The sequence below is a fragment of the Microcaecilia unicolor genome, chromosome 3 (assembly GCF_901765095.1).
Source record: "Microcaecilia unicolor chromosome 3, aMicUni1.1, whole genome shotgun sequence".
In the NCBI taxonomy this organism is placed as follows: domain Eukaryota; kingdom Metazoa; phylum Chordata; class Amphibia; order Gymnophiona; family Siphonopidae; genus Microcaecilia; species Microcaecilia unicolor.
Window position 1 is genome coordinate 44,969,618 of NC_044033.1, and position 21,104 is coordinate 44,990,721.

General features: G+C 45.5%; 1 protein-coding gene across 3 annotated transcripts in view; it reads right to left on the reverse strand.

Annotated features, from left to right (window-relative positions):
* Positions 1 to 21,104, reverse strand: part of RTN4 (reticulon 4) — a 150,949-nt gene that overhangs the window by 88,597 nt on the left and 41,248 nt on the right. For 2 of the 3 annotated variants that reach the window (XM_030195851.1, XM_030195850.1), the window contains 2 exons: positions 9,797 to 9,850; positions 6,523 to 8,787 (listed from right to left, as the gene is read on the reverse strand). The exons of the other annotated variant lie outside the window; for it this stretch is intronic. In XM_030195851.1, the coding sequence (XP_030051711.1) occupies positions 6,523 to 8,787; positions 9,797 to 9,850 (2,319 nt within the window). The remainder of the gene's footprint in view (positions 1 to 6,522; positions 8,788 to 9,796; positions 9,851 to 21,104) is intronic. 3 annotated transcript variants of the gene reach the window in all.

Below are 21,104 nucleotides of genomic sequence, written 5' to 3' on the forward strand. Positions count from 1 at the left end.
GAAGTAACAAGGTACACCCTTAAAATAGGCTACAGCAGGAAACATTTGAGGGCCTGGCTTTAAAAATTATACATTACTATACTGTTGTATGTTAGACCCTATCCTGATATCCTTGATAAAGTCTTGCTCAGGTATGTGAATTGGTGGCAAGCATTACAAAATGCATCCTTGATCAAAGTATTATTCCCACTCATCTAAAGGAAGTAGTTATAACTCCATCTTGGGAAAGGGATAGATGTAGTTTATGCTAACTTCAGACCTATTTTAAAATTTGCCATTTTTGATTAAATTGATAGAGAAAGTAGTTGTCCAACTTGAAGGCTATTTGGAGGATAATGGTTTGCTGGACCCTGCCCAGACAGGTTTCTGGCCAGGTTGTGGCAAAATAATAGCTTCTTTATTGGATCAAGTCTATCCTTGCTGTTGTTATCTCTAGATCTCTCAGCAGCAGATGTACTGCTTGAAAGATGACAAATCATTAGGGATAAGAGCTACAGTGTTAATTTAAAATCTCCATCTCTTTTAAGGAGAAGATTCTTAACTCAACTAATTATTGTACTTGATAAATATCAAGGGGCTATCCCTTTTTCACCCCTGCTCTTTAACATTTGCCTGCAATACTTGAGAGGATATATATATATATATATATATATATATATATATATATATACATACATACACATACAACTTATGCTGCCTTTAGATGAAGAAGGATTTGGCAGTAGGCAGACAACTTATGTTTGGAGGCAGTAAAAATTGACTTCAGGCTAGCTAGTGCAGTGGTTCCCAAACCTGGTCTTGGAGGCACCCCTACCAGTCAGGTTTTCAAGATATCCACAATGAATATTCAAGAGAGAGATTTGCATGCAGTGGAGGCAGTGCATGCAAATCTCTCATGAATTTTCATTGTGGATATCCTGAAAACCAGACTGGCTGGGGTGCCTCCAAGACCAGGTTTGGAAACCACTGGGCTGGTGGGTTGGTAATCAGTTTATGGATGGGTGCTAGTGAGCAAACTTTGATTTCATCAATTTCTTGGGTTCAAGGAGTAAAAACCATCAGCTATAATGTTTGCCCCAAATGGCAGAATAAAGAACATGTTATGATTATTGTGAAGATGATACAGAAAATCAGGTGTTTTTTTTTTTTTTTTTTTTGTTACATTTGTACCCCGCGCTTTTCCCACTCATGGCAGGCTCTATGCGGCGGGCAATGGAGGGTTAAGTGACTTGCCCAGAGTCACAAGGAGCTGCCTGTGCCAGGAATCGAACTCAGTTCCTCAGTTCCCCAGGACCAAAGTCCACCACCCTAACCACTAGGCCACTCTTCCACTCATATTGTAGTACAATCTTTGATTCTAGGTTCAAGTATAGTCTATTGTACTGTTCTATATGCAGACCTCAGCCAAACACTGGGAAAAAAAAACCCCACAAAACTGTTCAATAGCAGCCTAGCTACTGTGTTCTGGAGGTAATAGATAAGATAGTGCCAGTGCTCTATCACAGCAGCTACACTGGTTACCCTTTTTGGAACGATATTTAAGGTTCTAAACAGACAATACTGAACCCAAGAAAGACTTGCTCTATTTATAATAAACTGAACTTTGCAATCACAACATGGATGCTTAGTGGTACTACCAAGCTACAATATGACAAAGCTTTCTGGCGTGCAAAGGCTTTTAGTATGGTGGTTCAATAAACTGAACAGCCTACCAATAAATCTAAGATTAGATTAATCTCATTTCTTAGAATCTGAAGACATTTCTTTTCCCTGTGGTTCATACTTTACTCACAAACATACAGTAATTATCCAAAAAGGATGGTAAAATTAGCTGTGATGACTATTGAGACATGAAGGATTGCTTGTATATCTGATTTTCTGTCTTGGAACATAAAAGCCATACTGAATCAGACCAATGGTCCCTCTAGCCCAGTTTTCTGCTTCCAACAGTGGCAAATCCAGGTCACAAGACTGGAAACCATTTGAATGAATACCTGGTATTAAGTCAGAAACTATATGAAACTTGTTAAATAAGCTACATGTCCTATCTGCAAACTGAAAAAGCGACAATTGTTGCAAGCTCTAAAAGGAAAAAAAAAACAAAAAAAGAATTTAGTCATGACAATATTTGAAAATAAAGTTATTATTAGATAAATCATCTCCAGTTACACATAGTTTAATGCGTTCAATACACTGAGTGAGTCACACCAAACACCTTTTACTTCCCACTCAGGCATGCAGTGAAGAGTGGAAAGCACAAAAGCAGCCCAGTACTGGGCAGGGCGCCGCCGTTTTCGAGGCAGCGCCGATGGGAGGGCACCTCCCTCCTCCACCGAAGATAGGTGGGAAAGGGCTACTAAGACCACCAGGGATGGGGTGGGAAGGGAATTGCAGTCCACTGGGTCACCAGGGCTCCATTCATGGGAGGGGATGCCTGGAGAGGTTAGGGGGGGGGGGGGGGGGCTGGAGACCCACTGGTTCTCCAGCTCCCATTGACCCTGTGTTGGGGTGAGTTGGGGGGGACTGGAGGTCTGCTGGAGTTAGGGGTCCCGGTTCCTGTGGGGGGGGGGAGGGGACCGCAGGGCCTGCTAGCTCTGAGCTAGCGTAGGGTTTGCTGTGGCCAGCGGACCAATGTCTGGCACACTGATTGCTATCATTGGGGAGGAATAGGTTTAGCATGCATTTGCATGCTACTTGCGAAAAGAGCCCTGTTTTGCATGCTAGTTGTATTCAGAGCTTGCGAGTGCATTGTTTCATGCGCTCGGGGGCTCTGATCATGGGGCGGTAACAAACACAGGCGCTAGTATGGAGCCAACAGCCTCTAGTGCCTGTGCTTGCTTCTGATCATCATCCCACTAATGAAGACTGAATGTATTAACCTGAAGACCAGATCAGTAACCCTCTCCCCCCCCTCCCCCCCCAAAAAAAACGACTAAAAATCAAACAAAATATAAAACTAGAATCCTTTATTAGAACCTCAGCTTTAATGCAAAATATTCTATATTAGTGGTGGAGGACACAGAGGTGGTTTACCTACCACAGTCCAAAAAAAAAAAATAAGTTCTGGGTCTTCCCTGGGCTGAGGCTGCTGCATGAGTGTGCCCAGTTCCACAGTTAAGAGAGAGAGCATCAGCGTTCCAGAATATGATGATTGGAAAAAAAAAAAAAAAAAAAAGACAAGTGTGAAGCATGATTGGAGAAATGCTGCATGGGGCAGTCCAGGAAACAAAGGCAGAGAATTTCTTCTGGAGAACACACAATTTCGATCTAACTGTTCTCAAAAAGGCTATACAGCACTGCCTCCATGGTATGCGCTCTCTCATATGCATATTCACTGTGGATATCTTGAATATCAGACTGGCTTGGTGTGTCCTAAGGACTGCATTGAGAACCCCTGCTATATAGAGAAGGGGTTGGCAGCAACCCTCCTGCCTGGCACGTGCCCACACTAGCACAGTCCAACCAGTACACTGCTCCTCACCTGCCAGCATTATAAGTTATTTTCAACATTAGATCAACACACCAACCCACCCATGTTTTTAACAATTTCTTGCTGTTAGAGGCAATAAAAGTACCATACCTGCTGAAATTGTTTGCAGCAAATTCAGATGCAGGAGCTGGGAAACAAGGTGCCTCCAAACCTTTATGCCTGTGTGGATCATCCATCCACTATCGGGCTGTCACCCTTTCCACCAATTCTCTTCTCCTAACCAACCCTCACTGTGGTCTTACACCTTCCACTACCCAGTCTTTTCCCCACTTATCCTCACCCCTCCTCTCCTGCTGCTTCCTGCCCCGAGTCCATGCTGCCACCACTGATCTTCTAATTGAGCTATGTATTCCCCAGAGCCTCTACAGTTCTGCTTTTCAAGCAGCAGCTCACAAACAGTGAAGGAGACAAAGATCGCACAGACAATACTCAAAGTTAGAGTTCTCTGTTCACAACCAGACTCAACACAGGCCTGTGTTTTGTCCAAACGACCCATCTCAGGAGTCTCTTATCAGATGTAACTCTCAAAACAGTGGAGGCTTTGTACTTGCAGCTGCAAGGAAAATATTGCCAGTACAGTTGGAGACTGCATATTTTGTGAAGCTTTTAGTTCCGTGTTGTCATAAATTGACAAAAACTACATATAATTAATTACAGACGACAAACATTATACACTACCCTTATGTCTGAAAGACTCCTGAGGCAGACCCTTTGGCCGAAACACAGGCTCATGCTGAGTCTGTGGATGTGAACAAAGAACTCTCCCTCTGAGTATCCTGTGTGATCTTTTGTCTCCTTCACCCTGTTTGCTGCTGCTTCTGATTGCAAGAGATTTCCTCCGTTTTGGTCAGTCTGCTTTTCAAGTCACATTGCTATCATTGTTTCCACCACCCCTGCTCCTTCCAGCAGGGCAAACAGCTCACAGGCTTTTTACCTTGTTCCTAGTACTTTGAGCTGCCCGACTGCTATATTCCCTTCAGCACACTTACTGCCGAGAAGCTATGCCCATGCACAGGCTGATTTGTTTCTTTTTCCTGTGGGCCACTGGTGCAACCTCAGACTACAGGCTAGGAAGGAACCACTGTTTCAGAACAACTAAAGGAACAGGCTAGGAAGGAACCACTGTTTCAGAACAACTAAAGGAACAGGCTAGGAAGGAACCACTGTTTCAGAACAACTAAAGGATGAAGAAGTAGCCTAATAGAACAGTACGGAGGCAAGGTTCAAATCCCACTGTAGCTCCTTGTGATCTTGAGCAAGGCACTTAACTCTCCATTGCTTCACAGATAATGAGCTTTCTAGAGACACAGGAATACCTACCATATCTGGATGTAACGCATCTTGAGCTACAACTGAAATAGTACACTTATGGATTCTAAGGCACTTTTCTTTTTTTTTTACACACCCTTAAAATTTTGCTTGGGGCAGGGGAGGGTGAGGGAAATTTAACCAATGGTGATCTGGTCTGTTACATTTTGATAATTGCTACAGTCTCTTTTAAAGTCAGTCATTATCCAGTGTCGGATATTAACAGGCACATACAGTCTTTCAAAAGAAGTGCCCAACACATTCCTTTTTATTTTGACTGCTGCTGAGATGTGATACAACTCCTCTTTCTGAAGTAACTGAAATGTTTCCATTCTGCTAATACCCACTTTCAAGTTTTTCTGGAGTTGAGGCCAGTTTTACTGGGCACCATGTGCACTGTTATACTAGCAGAGGTGTTTAGACTGGCTCATACATTTTGGCAGGAGGCATTTAAAACATTTTTTTTTAATTTTAAAAAAAAAAGGCACATCCCCCTGAGGTAGTTGCAAATGTTACATAGCACCAGATCTCAGTCCCAACCAAGCTGGAAATAAACAGCAGCAGAAGACTGCCAGGTAACCAAATCAACTGGTGCACAGCTGCTTATCATAACTTCCATTGCCCAAGTTAATGGCCAGTTTCAAAAGTTCATTTCCATTAGTACTAAAATCAGGTTGGGTGGTTTGCAGGTTGGCTTATGTTTGTCTGAATTATACCTTCCTTCTTTAATCTAAAGGGGGATATTCTGGTTCTATAAAAACTGTCCCAGCAGTGATAAAGGTAAACCAGACTTTCCTCTGCAATTGCAATCTGTGACTTTGGCATCAGAGAGAACACGCTAATAATATTAAAAACCTGAGCTCTAAGGATTTAATTAAACCATAGGTGTTCTCCACTGTTTTGTTTTGGGTTTTTTTGTGGTGTGGGGGGAGGGAGTTGATCTAAAATCTTGAGGTACTATTTGGAATAAAAAAAACAAATCTCCTTAAGTGGATGATTTGAAAACCATGGCATGGTGCTTTAACTTGATCTCCTTCTGATGTTTCAAATTCAAGGGGGCAACTGACTTGACTGATTTATACAAACATCTGAAGAGATGTTTTCACATACACAGAGGTGAAAGTCAACTTGAGACAACTGGCAGGAGGAATTAAACCAGGCCATCTGCAACACACAGTGGTGCTGGAATGGACCGATGTCCAGCTACAGGTTGTCAAAATAAAGATTTGTGCTATATTAACTTTCTGAAACTTCATGTCAATGTAAAAATACGCGCCTTGCGATATACAACTGCGCTGTTGCAGGCGGCCTGATTTCACAAGGAAAACTCACTATAGATGCATTCCTTACATCAGGAAACCATTAGAGATAAGATGTACTTGAACTGGATTCAGGGCACCCTACTGCCTATTTTACAAGGACTACAGATGGAGAGCTTTAAAAGAAAAAAAGAAAAAAAAAAGTTCACCATTTTGAGGTTGTACCAAGACTCCACAAGAGGACAGGCATGGCCAAATGACAAAGCAGGGGAGAGCCATTCAAAAGCAGACAAGGTTAATCCAATAAAGAAAAAACAAAGAAAAGGCCTGCACAGTTATGTCACAAACACTATGTGGTGGTATTAAGCAGAATGCCATGAAATGAAAAGTGAATGTTAACAGGAAATGCAGAATGCTGAACGACAAAAAGATCACAATAGGAATTAAACAGTATGGCCAGATTACCTGAAGCCTTGTTCAGCGCTGCTGAAAGGCTAGAAGCAGCCAGAGGAGTCTCTCTCTCTTTGTCACTTTTTACTTTGCTAGAAGAAACGTCATCTACTTTTTTCAGAAGACCTGGAGGCTTTATTGCACTCTCTAACTTTTCCTCAAAAGAGCCAACTTTAGGGACTAATGGAGCACTGCATACTTCAGGCACGTCTTGGACTATAGTAGAGGACTTTCCCAAGGGTGCACTAATTTTCACAGAAGGATGCTCCGGGCAAAACGACTGCTTCGTTTTATTATCAGTCACACTCAGTCCCAGTTTAGTAGGAGTAGCAACTCTGTATAGAACTGGTGCTGTCCCCGGATCTTCTGTTAATTTACGAGCATCTTTATCATCTTCTGCTTTTGGTTCCTTTGTATCAGACAATGCGGTGGCAGAAAAAGCCACCTTACCTAAGTCCTCTGTTTCATGAGGCTTCTCTTCTGTCTTAGGTTTTGCGATAGGGGTCTCATCCAGTAGGAAAGATTCCCAAGTTTTTTGAGAAGCAGATTGTAAATCAACTATATCCTTGCTTTCGTGCTCTATTAATGGGGCACTGGAAGATTCTACAGGACTCTCTCTCATGTTGGGTTTCATTTCATGTGGTGCAATTTTGGGCTGCCAGGCTGTATCAATTGAGTCGGCCTCATCAGATTCAGAGGACGACATCTCAAACTGATGTGCGAGATCAGACTCTGGCTGAGAAGGAAATTCTTTAGTCACAGATTTTGATGCAAGGAAGGCTGATGGTACATAAACATCTGACCCCTTCGTTTCTTTAATCAGATCACATGCAATGGATATATAAGGAGTTTCTACTTCTTCAAAAGCTGCATCCTTATTATCTTCCATTATTTTCAATTTTACATCAACCAGATCTTTCTGTACATCTGATAATGGCACCTTCACAGCCTCTTCATAGGATGGTGGCTTTTCAGACTCTAGCTTTATCTTCTCCTCATTTACAAGGGGTGGTGCAATCTCCTCTAATGAAGTGGCATCTAGTTGTATATTAGTACTTTCTATGCTGGTGGCAGCAGAACCTAATGGAGCTTCCATGACAATATCTGGCAAAAGTGGTGACGATAGATCGCCACATCCTTCAAAAGAGGAGAGCTGTGTTACAGGACTTGGAGGCTCTTTTAGCAATTCTGATGTCATTTGGACTAGATCCATTTTGGATTCGTAAGGTTTTGCACATGTTCCATCGTACATTTCACTTTCATATGCTTCTTGTACCAAGTCAGGCGTCAGACCATCAGGCATACTTGCGACAGTTAGACTTGCTGGCAAATTATCTGTGTTAACATAATCCAGCTTGTGACTCTCAGATTCAAAGAATGGGTTTGCTGCAGCAATACTAACATCACTATGCACTTTGCTAGACTCAGCTTCAATTTCTGCTCTTTTTTCATCAGTTTTCATTTCTGAAGCCTGACCCTCTGCTCTAGTAACAGGATGAATCATCCTGTCATATGCTGCATCTGTATAAAATGTAGCAGTACTGTATGTTTCTGGTATTGCCTGTAGAACTTCTGAAGCAAAAGAGGAAGAGTCTACATTATCCTGTCCAAATTCATATTCATCCTTTTGTACCGTCTGTTTACTACCCACTTCTATGTTCTTGTTTGCAATATTTGAATTGCCTACAATAGATTCTCTAGTTTCATGGCCAACCATCTTTACTGGCTCAAATGGATTGAAATCTACATAGTCTTCTCCCAAAGGGCTATCCTCTTTAACAGCTCCCTGAAGGGCATATTCACTAGGACAACCATCAGATGTCACTCTCTCTGTAAAAGTCTCTCTAGCGTAGTAAACTAAGTGAGGGCTGTGAACTTCAGGAGGAATTTCTTGCTTATGTAAGACACCTCTTTTCTCAGGAGTCTCCATTTCTTCCTTTGTGTCATCTACAGTGGATGCCTCCAATTTAGAAGGCAAAATAAACTGCAATTCCATCTCTGAAAGACCCACCTCTACAGCTCTTCTACTATCTGTATTCCCAAATAAAGACAAAGTTTCAGCACTCTCTGCAATATCTATATCCATCTTCGTTAGGTGCTCTTGCTCTGCTCTTATAGGCAGCTCAGGTGGAGATTTATCAGAGAACACGTGTTCTTTAAAAGGTGCAGTAGAGAGAGAAGGCAGAGAAGGAAGAGAAGCAGCAGTTTCAAGCAGCATAGACGGACTATCCTCTTGGTCAGATGACGCGCATGGCTGATCCTGTAAGTCCAGAATTTTGTCTGTGACCATGAACAGAAAGGAAAGTTAGAACACAAGTTAAACTGCAAGACATGTTCCAAGAGTTACATTTCAACCCAACATCCATCAAGGAACAGCCAGCCAAACATAACAGGAGGTTATTACAAAAAAAGTCCTAGCAAGCAGGAAAAGCTACCACCAACCACACACACACACAAATAAAATAAATACATTTTTTAAAGAAAGCAGTAAAAGTAGCAACATTGTGTAATGCAAATATTTTAGGACAGAAAATAAGCACTTCCTCCTATCATCAGGGCACTGCCAATCTTAATTCTAGCTTTAAAACAAATACAGAGCTTATACAGCTATTGAACATAAGTGTGGGCAAGAAAATTACGCTGCGAGATGAGGCTTTAACCATTAATCCACACTGCAAAAGTTAAACCATTGAAACACAAACTACTATCGTTATTGTGTAGCTCTGTACACTTATAAGAATAAATGTAAATTTTGTAATTAATTTTAATGATATATACAAACATCTAAAGAGATGTCAATAAGTTTGCACAACAGGTTTTGTATTAAAGGATCTTTTACAAGAAGTTTTGCCTATGCAGTGGTACTGCAGCCGACACTTTAATGGCTGGACAATTTATATAAAACGAAGGTTACTGGAGTTCTTTAGACATCTGGCTACCCTGTATGTATTAATTACGCAACAGATCCTTCCTTACCATTCACTTTACAGGTTATTTGAAGTCCAAACTGGACATGACTCACTGTTGAAGACAGACACCATTTTCTAGAGCCTGTATTAACCAAAGAGGTGTCCATCTGCTTTAGGTTTACTACATACTGCCAGACTGTATTAATTTTAAAAGCTGGCATCTTGATCAGATAAGATCTAGAGATTTTTAGGCCCAACTTATACTCTAGAAAAAAATGGAATTACGGGCATGGAAATTAAAAGAAACACAAGATACAAAGTCAAAACAGTGTAGTAGAAAAGGCTAGCAGAAAAAAAAAAAAAAAAAAAAGAAGACTTGCCTGCAGAGGAATACAGAGGTGCAGATGTAGCAGGAAGAGCAAAAAGGGCCTCATCTGAAAAAGAAATACAATGTGACCTCAGCAGAAATAAAGCTGTGCAGCTGCAAAGGGAAAAAGCAAGCAGACACCCAAATCTACATTACAGCAAGTGTCAAACACAAGAACTATTTCACTCACATGCTGAAGAGTCAGAGACAGGATTTGTTTTGTTTTTTAGGACAAGGGCAGGGATGGTGGACTGGCTATGTTATTTTGTTTAGATTCAAAGGTACCAATAAAAGGACTGGTAATTGTGAAGACTAGCTTGGCAGTTTCCTTCATTATTCAATGTAAATATTTGCATAAAATCTTCCTTCATAAAGGATGTGAACCCAAAGCACTTTAAAAGTTTTTTTAAAGGGAAGGGAAAGTGAAGATACTTACCTGTAGCAGGTATTCTCCGAGGACAGCAGGCCGATTGTTCTCACAAGTGGGTTGATGTCTGCGTCGGCCCACGAATCGGCATTTTGCAAGCAAATTAAAAACAAAGTTTTGCCAGAGTCTTCTGGTGCACGTGCAGCGCGCACCGCACATGCACGGCCAGACTTCCCGCCTGTTGCGTGAGCACGTCTCGTCAGTTAAATCAAAAAGCATATAAAGAAATAAATAACTCCAAAGGGGAGGAGGGCGGGTTTGTGAGAACAATCAGCCTGCTGCCCTCGGAGAATACCTGCTACAGGTAAGTATCTTCCCTTTCTCAGAGGACAAGCAGGCTGCTTGTTCTCACAAGTGGGGTATCCCTAGCATCCAGGCTCACCCAAAACAATAAACCCTGGTCAATAGGACCTCACAACGGCAAGGACATAACATAGATTGACCTGAAACCATAAACAACTAACAAAATTGGGTCTGGGGGGGGTGGAGTTGGATTCTAAACCCTAAACAGATTCTGCAGCACCGCCTGCCCAAACCGACTATCGCGTCAGTATCCCTGTTGAAGGCAGTAGTGAGATGTGATTGTGTGGACAGATGACAACGTTGCAGCCTTGCAATTCTCTTCAATGGAAGCAGACTTCAAATGAGCCACTGATGCAGCTATGGCTCTAACATTATGAGCAGTGACATGGCCCTCAAAGAGTCAGCCCAGCTTCAGCATAAGTAAAGGAAATGCAATCTGCTAGCCAATTGGCGATTGTGCGTTTTCTGAAGGCAACTCCCCTCCTGTTGGGATCAAGAGAGAAACAACTGGGCGGTCTGAAGGGCTTCGTCCACTCCACGTAAAAGGCCAATGCTCTCTTGTAGTCCAAGGTATGCAAACTGCTTTCGCCAGGGCAGGTATGAGGACGGAGAAAGAATGCTGACAAGACAATAGACTGGTTCAGATGGAACTCAGACACCACCTTTGGCAGAATTTAGGATGTGTGCGGAGGACTACTCTGTTGTGATGAAACTTGATAAGGTGCATGCACTACCAGGGCCTGAAGCTCACTGACCCTACGAGCTAAATTAACAGCCACCAAGAAAGTGACCTTCCAGGTCAAGTACTTCAGGTGGCAGGAATTCAGTGACTCAAAAGGAGCTTTCATCAGCTGAGTGAAAATGACTGAGATCCCATGATACTGTTGGAGGTTTTACAGGGGGCTTTGACAAAAGCAAACCTCTCATGAAGCAAACAACTAAAGGCTGTCCAGAGATACCCTCTACATGGCGATGATAGGCACTAATCGCACTAAGATGAACACTTACTGAGTTGGTTTTGAGGCCAGACTCAGATAAGTGTAGAAGGTATTCAAGCAGGGTGTAACGACTGTGGTTGTGATCCCTCTTTGACTCACCTTATGTCCCCCATGGTCAGCTTCTGAGCTAGCTCCTGTCTGCATTGTTGGTTCTTTCCTGTGTGTTTCAAGCCTCACTTTGGTGTTGTGTGTTTCCTGCCTCTGTCCTGTAGGGTTTCCACTTCCTGTGTGTTTCAAGCCTCACTTTGGTGTTGTGCGTTTCCTGCCTCTGTCCTGTTTATAAGGAAGTGGTGGACTTTCATTCAGGGCCTTTGCAATGCCAAAGGTCTGCAGGTTAGTCCGTGTGCAGTGTAGCACTTCTGCCTTGTTCTAATCTGTGTGCCCGTGTGCACATCTGTCTTGATTTCTGGTTTAGGGTGTCTGTCTGCACTTCTGCTTCTTTTCTTCTTTGTCTGTCTGTGTGGGTCAGCTTTGTGTCCTGCCTAGTCTGCCTTGCTTGCTCTAGTCCCCTCTACCTTCAGCTTCAGCCTCAGTTCTGTTTGTCTATGTGAGTCAGCTTTGTGTCTGCCCTGTTTGTCTTTAGCTTCAGTTCCCATCCTGCTTGTGTCTGCCCTGCAAGCCTTCAGCTTTAGTTCTGACCCTGCTTGTGTCCGCCCAGTTTGAGAATCCTGAATCCTGTTCCAGCCAAGCCTGTTTGAGCATCCTGAATCCTGCTCCTCCAAGCCTGTTTGAGCATCCTGAATCCTGCTTGAGCATCCTGAATCCTGTTCCGCCAAGCCTGTTTGAGCATCCTGAATCCTGCATGAGTATCCTGAATCCTGTTTTTCCAGCATTATCTGCCTAAGGCTTCAGCTCCAGTCCTGTCTGTTCCAGCACTGCCTGCCAAGCCAAATCCATTCCAGCATCCGGTTCCGGCCACGCCAAGTCCGTTCCAGCATCCAGCTCCATCCTTGTCAGTCCAGTCCTGGTTAGGTTTGCCTCCTGCTGCCGCTCGTCAATAGTAGGCCATGGGCTCATGTTGTTCCAGAGTCCGTGACTGTTTGTTTTGAGCCTGAGACTGACACAGGGTCTGTGAAGGACAAGAAAGAGGATCTAGGGCCTTGCTGTCACACCAGATGGCAAACTTCCTCCATTTGAAAGAGTAACACCTCTTTGTGGAATCTTTTCTAGAAGCAAGACTCGGGAGACACCCTCTGAGAGACCCAAGGAGGCGAATTCTAAGCTCTCAACATCCAGACTGTGAGAGCCAGAGACTGGAGGTTGGGATGTAGAAGCGACCCCTCATTCTGAGTGTTGAGGGTTGGAAAACATTCCAATCTCCACGGTTCTTCGGAGGACAACTCCAGAAGAAGAGGGAACCAAATCTGACACGGCCAGAAGGGTGCAATCAGGATCCTGGTTCCGCAGTCTTGCTTGAGTTTCAGCAAAGTCTTCCCTACTAGAGGTATGGGAGGATACGCATACAGAAGGCCTGTCCCCCAACGTAAGAGAAAAGCATCTGACGCTAGTCTGTCGTGGGCCTGAAGCCTGGAACAGAACTAAGGGACCTTGTGATTGATCCGAGTGGCAAAAAGATCCACCGAGGGGTGCTCCATGCTCGGAAGATCTTGGAGGACAACGCCCATGTTCAGTGACCACTCGTGAGGTTGCATTATCCTGCTCAACCTGTCGACCAGACTGTTTATGCCTGCCAGATAAATGGCTTGGAGAAAAACATGCCGTAACGGCATGCCCAAAGCCACATCTGGACGGCTTCCTGACACAGAGGGCGAGATCCGGTGCCCCCCTGCTTGTTGGTGTAATACATGGCAACCTGATTGTCTGAATCAAAATGATTTGGTTGGACAGCAGATCTTTGAAAGCCTTTAGAGCGTTCCAGATCGCTCTTAATTCCAGGAGGTTGATCTGAAGACCTTTTTCCTGAAAGGACCAAGCTCCTTGCATGTGAAGCCCATGTACATGAGCCCCCCCATCCCAGGAAGGATGCATTCGTCGTCAGCACTTTTTGTGGCTGGGAATTTAGAATGGGCGTCCCAAAGTCAAATTGGATCAAATCGTCCACCACTGAAGGGAACTTTGAAAGTCAGTGGACAGTTGGATCACATCCTCTAGATTCCCTGCAGCTTGACACCACTGGGAAGCTAGGGTCCATTGAGTTGGTCTCATGTGTAGACGTGCCATGGGAGTTACATGAACTGTGGAGGCCATGTGACCCAAGAGTCTCAACATCTGCCGAGCCGTGATCTGTTGAGACGCTCACACTATGGACACTAGGGACAGGAGGTTGTCTGCCCTTGCCTCGGGAAGATAAGCACAAGCTGTCTTTGTGTTCAACAGAGCTCCAATGAATTCCAATTTCTGAACTGGGGTGAGATGGGACTTGGAATCATTTATCACGAACCCCAGTAGCTCTAGCACCTAAATAGTCATTCACATGGACTGCAGAGCACCTGCCTCCAAGGTGCTCTTCACCAGCCAATCGTCGTGATAAGGGAACACATGCACTCCCAGTCTGCGTAGTGATGCTGCGACTACTGCCAGGCACTTTGTGAACACTCTGGGCGAAACGCTAGACCAAAGGGCAGTACACGGTACTGATAGTGCTGTGTTCCCAGCCGAAATCAAAGCTATTTCCAAGTATCGAGATGTGTGTGCAAGCATCCTTTAAGTCCTGAGAGCATAGCCAATCATTCTCTTGAATCATGGGAAGAAGGGTGCCCAGAGAAACCATCCTGAACATTTCTCGGACTAGAAATTTGTTCAGGGCCCTTAGGTCTAGGATGGGACGCATCCCCCCGTTTTCTTTTGCACCAGGAAGTACCTGGAATAGAATCCCAGCCCTTCTTTACCTGGTGGAACAGGTTCGACCACACTGGCCTTTAGAAGGGCAGAGAGTTCCTCTGCAAGTGCCTGCTTGTGCTGGGAGCTGTAAGAATGAGCTCCTGGTGGGCAATTTGGAGGTTTGGATTCCAGATTGAGGGTGTATCCTAACCGGACTATTTGAAGAACCCACCGGTCGGAGGTTATGAGAGGCCACCATTGGTGAAAAAACATCAACCTCCCCCCTACCAACAAGTCATCCGGTACGGACACTTTTACTGAGGCTATGCTGAACTGGAGCCAGTCAAAAGCCCGTCCCTTGCTTTTGCTGGGGAGTACCAGGGGCCTTAGGTATATTACAGGAGATACAAAATCAACAGTTAAAGTGCTTCATCATCACAGAATAAAATATAAGCCATTGATGAGTCAGCAATTCCTGTATAGTTTTGTAGGCCTCTAAATATTGTGAAAACACAAAAAAAATGCTTAAGTATGAATGTCCATAGTCCATCTGCATCAAGCTTAGGTAAGCATACCAACAAGGAAGGAGTAAGAACCTACTAGTGCACATAGGAAAGAAGCAAACAAGACTTGTGAAACAAACCTTTTTTTTTTTTTTTTTTTTTTTTTAAATAATTAGATCAGCAAACAAGGAAAACAAAGTGACAAATGCATAAATACAGTGGAAAATACAAAAAAAAAAAGTTACTTCAGTAACCAACCGCCAAAGATCTGTGCACTGGAACTGATTAAGCCACAGAACTGCGCCAGCTCCTTGCACAGCATGTTCCAGAACTGATCAAAGGTGGATATTAGCAAAGGCATGGGAGCTGGGGAACAGGCAGCCTGTTGGGTAGGTAGGCACCAGCGCATGTGCAGTGGGACGCTGCTAGAAGCGTCTACATTACTCGCTAGTAAGCGTCCACACTGGGCTCCATCGAATGACATCGCCCATATGTGAGAAGGCCTGCTTGTCCTCTGAGAAAGACAACTAGGTTTATCAAATTAAAGCCTTCCTTTGAACAAAATGGTTTGAAGAAAAGCTTTCCCTTGGCTGGGTGGGAGGCAGCCAGCCAGCCATAATCTGCCCTTTATACTATCTGGCACAGCTGCCTCCATGACTTAAGCATAGACAGCAAATTTATTCTCAAACAAATGGCCACCCAATAAGTATTTTCTAGTGTACTGCCTTTCAACATCTAGTCTGTTGTCAAGTCTGCTCGACTATCTCCTGATCTTTGGTAATGTAGGCAGATACGCTTGTTTCCTTAGTGCCTCAGAGCCAACATCCTCTTGGCATACCCCAAACAGCAGGACTTGTGTCAAAACAGATAGCTTAGCAGAAGTTGTCTATAGTTTTACAATCTTACTAGCATACATTTCACAAAGCTATTACATTAATTAGCTTGCATTGCTGTTTTTGTCATCTGTTAAGTCTTGCAATAGCTTTAATATGTTAATACATTGGCACCTATGTCTCCTTTAATGAATGTGCATCTTACCTGGGGGGTGGGGAGAAGAAAGAAGTTACACAAATAATGGAGTGAATGCCATCGTAATGAGAATCTCAACTTCCTAAAGCCAAATCTGAAATCAGAGTCTCTTGAGAGCAAAAATAGGGATCAAGTCTCCAAGCAAAGTCAAGTAAGCAGAAAATAGATGGACAGCCAGTGGGATGTTCAATGTCTGGAGAGCCACACAGGATTTGGATTAAGCAGGGCTAGGGAGTCAATACACCCAACCCTTTGAGCTCCGACTCCTATCGACATTAGGATTTAAATTTTGTTTTGATATATTCAAAATTTATCAGTACTTTATATCCAAAACAGAATATAGCTGTAAATTTTTATTTTGAAGTGCAGTTGGAGTCAGCACATTTGACTCCAACTCCACAGTCCTGGGATTAAAGACAGACTTCCCTATGAGGAAAGGCTAAAGCGGCTAGGGCTCTTCAGCTTGGAGAAAAGATGGCTGAGGGGAGATATGATAGAGGTCTATAAAATAATGAGTGGAGTGGAACGGGTAGACGTGAAGCATCCGTTTACTCCTTCCAAAAATAATAGGACTAGGGGGCAAGTGACGAAGCTACAAAGAACAGGTTTTCCCTTTTTTGTACATGTTTGTATAATTAAGTACTGATACTATTCTATACAATTATAATGTACAGTCGCATGTTTGTCCTCTGTCATCAATAAAAATTGTTGAAACAAACTAATCTGAGAAAATGTTTCTATACTCAACACGTAATTAAACTCTGGAATTCGTTGCCAGAGAATGTGGTAAAGGCAGTTAGCTTAAAGGGGGTTAAAAAAAAAAAAAAAAAAGGTGACCGTTTTCCAACTTCTCCCAATGAGGGAACATATCTACAGGGAAAACTGAACATAAAACAACATCAAACACACAATGAATCACTGAGGGAGGGCTCATGGATTCATCTGCTATGACTAAAGGAAAGAAAATTACCAAGGTAAGAACCTAATTTTCCCTGCCTTGTCATCAAGCAGATGAATCCATTACGAATGGGATGTATCAAAGCAATCCCTAGAAAGGGTAGGAACAAGCCACACCACACGCCAGCACTTGTGCTCCAAAATGCGCGTCTCTCCTGGCAGCCACATCCAGCCTGTAATGTCGGGCAACAGAGAGCTTAGAAACCCATGTCGCTGCACTGCATATCTCTTGAAGAGAGAGTGCTCCAGTTTCAGCCCAAGAAGAGGAAATCACTCTCATGGAATGTGCCTTGAAGGCTTCAGGCGGAGGCCGGCCAGACAGCAGATAGGCTGAAAAAATAGCCTCCTTGAGCCAACGGGCCATAGTGGCTTTAGACGCTGGAGACCCTCTGCGCGGACCTGATAACAGGACAAAAAGATGATCAGGTCATAAAAGCATTTGACATGCGCAGATACTGCAACAGAGCCCTTCGCACATCTAGGAGGTGTAATTGCCCAAAGGCTTCCGGAAACTCCTCTCTGGAAAAGGAAGGCAGGAAAATAGGCTGGTTTAGGTGAAATGCTGAAACCACCTTAGGCAGGAAGGAAAGCACCGTACGTACCATAACTCCGGACTCTGAAAATTGCAGAAAAGAGTCTCGACAGGACAGTGCCTGGAGCTCAGACACCCGTCTCACCGAAGTATTGGCCACCAAAAAGACAGTCTTTAGGGTCACATCCTTCTCTGAAGCTCGCCTTAGCGGCTTGAAGGGCGAACACTGAAGGGCCTTCAAAACTAACCCCAGGTTCCAGGCCGGACACAGAGCCCGCACGGAAGGACGGAGCCGAAGCACCCCTCTAAGAAACTGTGCCACATCCAGATAAGCAGCCAGGGAGAGGCCAGCGACCTTCCCTCAAAAACATGCTAAGGCTGCCACTTGAACATGCAGGGAATTATAGGCAAGGCCTTTTTGTAAACCATCCTGCAAAAAGTCAAGTATCAGCGAGACAGAAGCCCACATAGGTGTAATCGCTTTAACACACCAAGCCTCAAATTGGCGCCAAATCCTGGCATAAGCCACAGAAGTGGAACGCTTGCGGGCCTGTAGAAGAGTGGAAATGACTTTACTGGAATAACCCTGGTCTCTCAATTGCGCCCTCTCAATAGCCATGCCGTAAGACCAAAGCGGCAGGCGTCCTCCATGGTCACCGGTCCCTGTGACAACACATTCGGTACCAGAAGCAATGAAAGGGGAGCCTCTACCAGCATCCGCCGGAGGTCTGCATACCACGGCCTCCTGGGCCAATGAGAACCACCTCTCCTTGATGTAGCCGAATCCGCAGGAGTACTCGCCCTATCAAGGGCCACGGAGGGAAAACATACAGGAGGCCCTGAGGCCAGTGTTGAGCCAAGGCATTCAACCCCCACCGAGCGAGGATCTCTGTCTGCTGTAAAAGCACAGGACTTTGGCATTTGCGCTTGAGGCCATAAGATCCGCTACGGGCATCCCCCACTTGGCACAGATCTGAAGAAACACTTCCGTCTGCCAGTTCCCAAACCGCTGGGTCGATTTGATGCCTGCTTAGATAATCGGCTTGCACGTTGCTCTGACCTGCAATGTGAGCTGCCGACAGAAACTACAGATATAGCTCGGCCCAGTGGCAAATTTGCGCGGCCTGCGCAGCCAGTGCTGTGCACTGAGTGCCGCCTTGTCGATTTATGTAGGCCACTGCTGTCGTGTTGTCCAACAGAACTCTGACAGCCAACCCTTTCAGGGTCGAGTGAAAAGCCAGAAGAGCCTGGAAAATCGCTTTCAACTCCAAGCGATTGATGGACCACTCCGACTCCCCGGCAATGTGTACCCCAGCCTTTCAAGCTGGCATCTGTTACCACCAGGCACCAATCGGGGAGCGCTAGCAGCATTCCTCGCCACAGCATGCTGTCTGAGAGCCACCACTCCATACTGAGCCGGGCCGCAGGGAGCCACATGAGTCTGCACTGATAATCCTGAGACACTGGAGACCATCGTTGAAGCAGGGAGCGCTGCAGAGGTCTCAGGTGCGCTCTCGCCCAGGGCACCACTTCCAAGGTGGCCATCATCGACCCTAATAGCTGGACAATGTCCCAAGCACGGGGGCGAGGCATCCTCAGGAGCAGACGGACCTGGTTCTGAAGCTTGCACCGCCTTTGCTTGGGAAGAAAAACAAACCCCGAAGCTGTGTCGAACCAGACCTCCAAATATTCTAGAGATTGAGAGGGGGTCGGGTGACTTTTGGCCATATTGACGACCCAGCCCAGAGATTGAAGTACTGAGATCACTCTGGCTGTTACCTGATGACTCTCCTCTGTCGAATCCGCTCTGATGAGCCAATCGTCTAGGTACGGGTGAACCCGAATACCCTCTTGCCTGAGAAAAGAAGCTACTACCACCATTACCTTGGAAAAGGTTCAGGGAGCTGTGGTGAGGCCAAAAGGCAAGGCCCGAAACTGGAAATGTTTTCCCATCACCGCAAACCGAAGAAACCTTTGGTGCGGGGGCCAAATAGGAATGTGCAAGTAAGCTTCTTTCAGGTCCAGAGACTTGAGAAACTCTCCTGGCTGTACCGCCTAATAACGGAGCGCAGGGTTTCCATGTGAAAATGCCTCACCTTTAGAGACTTGTTGACTTCTTTTAAGTCGAGGATGGCCCCTAGGTGAATCAAGCCTTGCAAGGACTCCTCTACCGCCGCCTGTTTGATGGCAGAACCGCATCGGGACTCCACAAACATGTCTCTCACCGGGGCATTGAATTCTATTCTGTAGCCATCTCTGATCAGGTCCAAAACCCACTGATCTGAGGAAATTTTGACCCACTCCTCGAGAAAGAGGGAAAGCCATCCTCCTATTGCAGGAATCGAGGAGAGGACCAGCGCACCATCATTGAGAGGGTTGTCCTTGAACTCCAGGCCTTGAGCTGGTCGCTGCGGAACGCTTGTCCAAACGAAAGGAGTTCCTCTGCTGAAAGCGGGCACGAGAAGTGAACCCAGCAGAACGCCTCGGGCGGTACCTTCTAGCTTCATGGAAGCGAGGTCTGTAAGAGGGAACCGCCTGACCCTTGGAGAGAGGCCTCGGCCTATCCTCGGGTTAAGTGCTGGGGTTTAGCATCCCCCAGGCCTCTAACAATTTTCTCCAACTCCTCACCAAATAGAAGGCCTTGGAAGGTCAACTTCACCAACCTTTGTTTAGAGGCCATGTCAACCGCCCAGTGCCGTAGCCATAAAAGGCGGCGAGCCGCCACCGCCACAGTCATCTGTTTAGCCAAAGCTCTGACCAGATCATAAAGGGCATCAGCCAAGAAAGACAAGGCCGACTCCATCCGTGGTGCCACCTCAGTAAGGGGCTCCGCTCCATCCCCGGGCTGTTCCACTGCCTGTTGCAACCAAGCGAAGCAGGCTCAGGCAGCATAACAGCTGCATGCAGACGCCGGTAAGGATAGGCCTGAAATTTCAAAGGACCGTTTCAGAGCTGATTCCAGGTGTCAGTCCTGCATGTCCTTTAGGGCGAATCCTCCTTCAACTGGGAAGGTAGTCCTCTTTGTCACAGCCGGGACTAGGGCATCCACTTTAGGCACAGCTAGGCGCACCAAATGCTCCTCACTTAGAGGGTATAATTGGCCCATTGCCCTGGCGACTTTCAAAGGCCCCTTGGGGTCAGCCCATTGATCCGAAATAAGCTCTTGGATGGAGTCATGCAAAGGAAAGGCTCGGGCAAGCTTCTTAGTACTTGCCATCCTCGGATTACCAGAGGAGGCTTCGCCACTCCCAGGATCTTCAATAGAAAGGACCTGCAAGATATCAGAAATAAGCGCTGGCAGCTCATCGCAGTGGAAAATCCTCACCACGGAAGGATCATCTGGATCCGGTGGCAAACTTGCACCTTCCTCTGGCTCTTCAGACCATGAGGGCCTGCCAGACCCCTCGGACTCCTCACATCCCGACCACGGAGGGGAGAAAGGGGGTGCACCACTCTCTGGAGGGGAATTAACCCTTCTGTGCTTGTCTTGCGGCCAGCTGTCAGGGGAAAACTCGCCTGACAGCAATCCAAGGCCGGGCTCCACTGGAGGGAGAACAGATACCAGGCCAGAATGAGACCCCTGCGGGAGAGCTCTTTTTAACATGAATGCTTTATGCAGCAGCAACACAAATTCAGGGGAGAAGGGCTCACCCTGGCCTCCCAGTTCCAGTCCGGGGATAGAAGCTCCCTTATTAGCCTCCACACGAGGCTCCCCTCCAAATTCAAACCCCTCCGCTTCTGCGGGGGTCGCGCCATGCAGCACATCCAAAATGGCGCCTGCTGCCAGCTCC